The following is a 6,141-nucleotide window of genomic DNA, read 5'->3' as shown; positions in this document are numbered from 1 at the left end:
GCTTCTTGCCAAGTTCAGAGCCTAAAATATCGACGTCTACGATATTAAACAAAAAAATATGGAAATTCTTTTTATAATGAATCTAATGATACCGATATGATATTATGGATTTGATATATTTATGTGTGAATTTGATCAAACTTAAAGAGATTTGACTTTTCACCATATATTTTAAAACAGAGTGAGTATTTTTTTAAGAAACCCAACAACACCAATGACATGACAAAGCGCGCCCAACCCTTCTAGTTACAAATCAAATCAGACTCAAACATAGACCAACTTAGGGCATCTCCAATGCTGGCCTGCAAATTTGCTCTCGCATTCGTGGGCGGACAGGGGACCAGTCTGCGGACACGGATGCGGGAGGCGGCAATCCACCACTACCCACATACATTTGAACCACTATTTGAACTAACCGGACGAAATCCATGCAAACACGACGGATTTCATATAAATTAGGACGAGATTCATTACATTTCGAACATGTTTCATCCAAAACGGATAAAATTCATTAGATTTTTTTATATAAACCGGACTAAACCCTACTCTAAACCTAATCTAAATTATCCCCGGCGCATGTTCCCCATGTCCGCCATGAGCCCCAAGAGCAGAAGCTCCGGCTCTTGGCTTTGCCTTCTCCAGTTACGCCTCAGCGCTCTCCAGCTCCGCCTCTGAAGCCCCGGGAAGTGAAGCTATCTGCCTCCACATCGATACCAAGCGGGTAATCGACAGATGATGTTCAGCCAACCAAGCTTGGCTTCAACGGGAGGAGAGGAGCGGTGGGCTTCCTGGGACCTGAGCAGCGACGACCTACCATGCACTACTCTTTCTTGCTGCCGTTTGGGCCCGCGGACGTGTCGGCTTCATGTCGTGGTGGCAGGACGCGCCCGAGGCGAAGCTGGCGATGTCCTCCTCGTTGTCACTCTTGCCCCACACCTCATCCGCCGCCTTGTCGAACTCCCTGTAGGCAGCCTCGAATTCCGCCTGATGGCGGTGGTACTGCTAGCGGTCGTGGCAGATCTCGTGGGCGGAGCAGTAGGAGTTGACCAACGCCTCCTGCTCCGCCACGTCCACGTCCGGCACGATGGCCGAGCCGGCGGCGAGTTGCTCCTTCGCGCGCTGTTGCTCCTTGAGGAGGCCGAGGTTGTAGGCCTGGTACGCCTGCGCCTGCCGGAACTTGGCCTCCTGCTCCTCCCGCAGCATGTCCGTTTAGTGCACATGGGCCTCACTGATGGTGAGGCCAGCATGCACCGGCGAGGAGGGTGGCGCCGACTCTCCCTCCGTTGGGGCGTCGTTGGCCTCCGTCAGCTGGCCAGCCTACCAGCCGATAGCAAAGATGGCCATCTCCTTCTGCTCCGAGGAGAGGGTGTCCCAGAGGGCTTTGGAGCGCGAGGAGGCCATGGCGAGCATGGTGCGGAGAGGAGAAAGGGACCGGAGGAGGATGATTGCGGTTATGGCAATGGGCCGCGACAGTGTGGTTAATGATGGGTAGCAGACGGATGAACGAGTGGCTCAGGAGTAGGTTCTCGGCAACCGCATATCATTAATGTAGGGCGACGGACCGATGGGGTGTCGTTTGAACGCGAAGCAGTCGCTTTACCGAGAAGCGGGCGTGGGTGCTGATCTCTCGGTCGGCGCGCTGCTTCAATGCCAGCATCAGTGAGAGGTCACGTCCGCTCTAACCAGAGATGAATGCGGCACTGATGCTCTGAAGCGGCGTTGACTGTTTCAAATGGGAAGCCCGTGGCGGGCGAGGGAGGAAGGGGGGGGGGTTAATGGTGGGCCAGGACAGTCAAAAGCGGAAGTGGCAGCGGTCCGGACGGCCTTAAAGCCCCCCTAGTTTGTCTCTGGTCTACGGAAAAAAGTGCGTCTGGACCATCGAGCGGACCGATACAGGCCGGCGTTGGATGGCACAACACGTCTGGACCGTGCAGTCTTGACGGTTGTGGGTGGTTTGAGGGTCGACCTTGGAGACGCGCTCAGTGGTTAATTGTGTCACAGCCTCGGCGCCATCTCTAACCCACAAAACGTCAGCGTGAGCTGGTTAGAATTTCCCTACTCTGTAATGAACTGCATGCTATCTGTTTGTGTAACAGTCTGAATGTCATATGTTTGAAGCTTTCTAAACCTTTTTCAAAATGCAGTGTGGATGTGTCATTCGCTCAATTCTTTACAGAGGGAGTATTTCTGAGAAAAGAATGCACTCAGATCAGCTTGAGATATGTATGTATGTATGTGTGCTTGTATGTGTGTGTGTGTGTGTGTGTGTGTGTGTGTGTGTGTGTGTGTGTGTGTGTGTGGCTAGCTGCTTCCTACTTGTTCTGTGCACCATTTCTGTTGCCGCTGAACAATCTAACCATGAGCACAAAGAAAAAAAATCCTAAGAACCTCAGGTTCTGCTGTAAGTTTGTTCTGAGAAAAAAATGCACTCAGACCAGCTTGGTATGTTGCTGGCTGGCTGCTTCCTACTTATCTGGCTATGTATTTCCTGGCCAGCTGACTCAAACAAGACCGAAAATCCTGGCTATGTACCAAATCCTAAGAACAATCTAAAGCTTTTTTTTTCTCTGAAAGAAGAGCGTACTGCAATCCTGAAACAGAAAAGCACATTGCAACCCTGAAGTAAGTTACTGACGGCATTGGACTAGAACTGGCCTCTGAATTAGCTCAATCAAATGATCAAAGACACACATGATAAATTCCAACTACATATAAAAAAACTGAAATGAAGAAGCATTATTTTGTAGTTAGCAATCGGATTGAAATACATAGCCAGGCAAAGGTTGTAATCATGAAGAAATCAACCCTTGGAAATTAAATCATGATGGAAATTAAATCACGCTAGAGATTATCAGCTCATCTCTAGGCTAACTTCTTTTTCCAGCAGGGCCGTCAAATAATATGAAATGACAGTAAACAATAGAGTAGACCGGCACTGAAAGTCTGACTTTTAATAGATCATCTTGTTCTCCTTACATCTGAATACCTGACAAGGTCCACTCCACAAACTTGACTGCTTAGACGGTCTTAGCTTTTGGCAAGGCTAATCAAACGCAAGATAAAATACTCCAGGTTCTATATTGTATCCTTCTAGATGGCCATATTACATACCAAAGGGCAAAAGCATACCAATTTAGTGGTTAACTGTCGAGTTGCATCACAACGGTCGTCACCATCTTGATCATCGTCTCATCAACGAATCAGCCCTGACCTCCAGCACTGGTGTCAGGGCTATTCTAACCCTGGAGGCTATGGGCTTGAGCTCGAAGCACGGCGTTTTTCCAGCATCTCATCATCCTTGGTCTCAACACCTGAACAATATCTAAATATTAGGAGTACTCGAGTTGCAGATATTCAAAAGCCAGTGAGCGAAGAGGAACGAAAGGACGGGCAGCACTCAGTAAATTGCTTGCAGAAAATACTTGGGAAGAAGGACAGCAAATTGATTTATTGACCACAAAGTATCAAACACTCTCTTCTATGTGTTGTCCAGTGCAATTAGTAGTCCAAGTTTACATACATAGCAGGAAAAAGGAACGCAGAAGTGAATCCTAAAAGAACTTAATAATAGTTGTAAAGAAATGGTGGCTTCCTGTTACGGAACTTCACAAGTTATGTAGTAGTTACCAAATTTCTCACTCAAGAAAAAATACTCAGGGGCATCAGTAGCGACACTCAACATACTATGTGTGTGCTCTGTCATCCTAGAAAAACTGATTGCTTGCATTTGGCATGTGCCCGAGACAGAGGAACATGCCATCAAAACAAACATAGGCGCCCAACTGATTTCAAATCAAACTGTTACTAAGCACAAGCTGACAAACTGTTCTTGCTATCTGAATAGCAATCCATGGAACAAAAGAATATTCAAGCTCGCCACCTCAATTTTGCTCACATCATATATAGGAGATGCATTAGCATTAGCCTTCATTAGCATTAGCGGCAGCAACGGATCCGTACGTCTCTTATTTTTTACCATATTAGTTATGTAGATTTATCTCAAATCAATATCATGAGATAAATTTATAGGTGTAAAGATGACAACTAAGGACCTATTCGCCTCATTATATCTATGAAAAGAGAAAACAAGATAATACATGCCTGACTTGAACAATATATCTATTAGTTTGACCACAAGAAACATTTCTCCAAATGAATTGTTGCCATCTAGTGTTTTTTACGAGTCCATTAGGCCTCCAGCCTACTTTTTTCACTTGTCCTTATGATGGCAATTAGAACAGGAAAACAAATAAATCACAATTGTGCTCCTGAGCTTGATTAGTCCTGCCACAAGCACAACAAAGTAAAGCAACTACGTACCAAATAGTGTAAACAAGAATAACGAATCACAGCAATGTACTTTGAAGCATCAGACAAGTTGGGTGACAACTTGGACACAACAGAAAGTTTAGCACTTGATATTGTCGGTGACGACAACAACGATGGTGGGAAGTTTCTATATACACATGGCGAACTGATGCCATGTCTGACCACCTTCTCAAGTTGGAATGTTTTGATATCCAACATGAAAGTGTCTCCCTGTGATACAAGAAGCAAGTGCCTCTCTGTTGAACCCATGAAACTGTACCAAGAAGAGACCAGTGGAATTGTCCTCTCCAACTGCCACTGGCTGGAAGTCCCACCATTGTTTCGCCTAATTAGATAACTGATGTGAGATGTGTAATGTGGAAGCACAAACATCCCAGTGACGCCTTCCCCTGCCTCCACAATGGATATACCCGCAATCTGTTCTGAAGAACCTCTCACTTGGGGTGGGAGGTCAGCAAGTGAGAACTCCATTCTCTGGGTGTCAAGCACCAGCAACTTCTCCCTGCACGCTGTCACCCCGTAGAAGCAGCCATATGCGTGCCGGTACCCGGAGAATGAAGCAAAGCCTGCAATCCATGGAGTACTTCGCCATTGTCCGGTGCTGGAAGAGAAGACGAAAGCGCCCTGCTTATCGTTATCTCCCCAATGTGCGATGGAGATCACTGTGAATGATGTCTCTCCTGCGGCCTCCTCCGCATCGAGAAAGGAGGACCGCCGCTGTGGGTTTTCAAATGAATGAGGAGCCCACCCCTCAACTTCAGGGATCAGGGGAAGCAGGAGGTACCGCCGGTGCAAGGGGTCGCACACCGCCAGAGAATTATCCAAGGGAGATCTGCTGAGGAGGACGCGGCCGCCGCGGGCGTCCCGGACCTTCCAGTCCCGAGCGGGGACGGGTAGGAAGGAGAAGGAGAAGTCGGCGGCGAGGGCGACGGCGCTGGCTGCCGACGCGGAAGGAGAAGGCGGGAGTACGGGGAAGAATGCTCCGGTTAGAGCGAGGAAGCCGAGGAGGGGAGGGTCGTGGAGCTTGCGGAAGCGCCGGAGGAAGGGGCGGCCGGCGACGAGGCGACGGAAGGATACGCAGGCGCCAGAGGCGCGGATGACGTCGGCTGGCGTGGGCAGCCGGAGGAAGATCTCCGCCACGAGCTCGTCGGGGATCGGCAGCGAGGCCATTTCTTGGAAGCCATGTCGCGACGGCAGCAGACGGGGAGACGAATGGCGACGTTGGTCGAGGATGCCCGGATCTACGCGAGGGTCCTCGCTGGTCTTGCCCTGGTCCGCCGCGCCGCCGCCCATCCCGCCGCCGGTGGTGAGAAGCTCCGCTTGGAAACCTATTTTGGTGGGTTCGATTGGTGAGCAGAGCAGAGTGAGGAGTGAGGAGTGTCCGGGAGACCTCAAGGAAGTAGTAATAATAATAAAAAAAGCATACTTGTATTCTAAGGCCACAAAATTACAGTAATATCCTCCCATGTTCATTTTTAGTTAAACTGTCAATGATTGTAATGAATAACTGAAAATAAAGGGTTGGCATCTCATCTCCAGGCTAACTTTTAAATTCTTCACTGACATATCGAAAAAAAATTGAATGACTGTAACAATAGATAGATCAACACTGCAACTAGGTATCAATAGAGCTCCTGGTCATCTCCTTAACACCGACTACCTCACAAACTCCATTCCACCAACTTGGAGTTGTAGACATACATCAACCTGACCAACATTTACTTTGACTTCTCGCATAGCCTTAGTTAACCTACTAATGAGTATGAAGAAACTAAACATAGCTAATGCTTTCATCACCTTATCATGCCAAAA

At 48.2% G+C, this 6,141-nt stretch overlaps 1 protein-coding gene across 1 annotated transcript; it reads right to left on the bottom strand.

The window, feature by feature from the left end:
• Window positions 1-2,925: 2,925 nt before the first annotated feature.
• LOC120966082 (uncharacterized) lies at window positions 2,926-5,742 on the bottom strand. Its single transcript, XM_040391719.1, has 2 exons — window positions 4,321-5,742; window positions 2,926-3,311 (listed from the first exon to the last, which is right to left on the bottom strand). Exons 1-2 carry the CDS (start codon window positions 5,620-5,622, stop codon window positions 3,237-3,239), a joined length of 1,377 nt encoding a protein of 458 aa, XP_040247653.1. The 5' UTR covers window positions 5,623-5,742; the 3' UTR covers window positions 2,926-3,236.
• Between the last annotated feature and the right edge of the window lie 399 nt (window positions 5,743-6,141).

This window comes from Aegilops tauschii, chromosome 6, assembly GCF_002575655.3.
Source record: "Aegilops tauschii subsp. strangulata cultivar AL8/78 chromosome 6, Aet v6.0, whole genome shotgun sequence".
NCBI lineage: Eukaryota > Viridiplantae > Streptophyta > Magnoliopsida > Poales > Poaceae > Aegilops > Aegilops tauschii.
The sequence above is the reverse complement of the archived record's forward strand: the minus strand, read 5'-3'. Positions and strand labels throughout refer to the sequence as shown.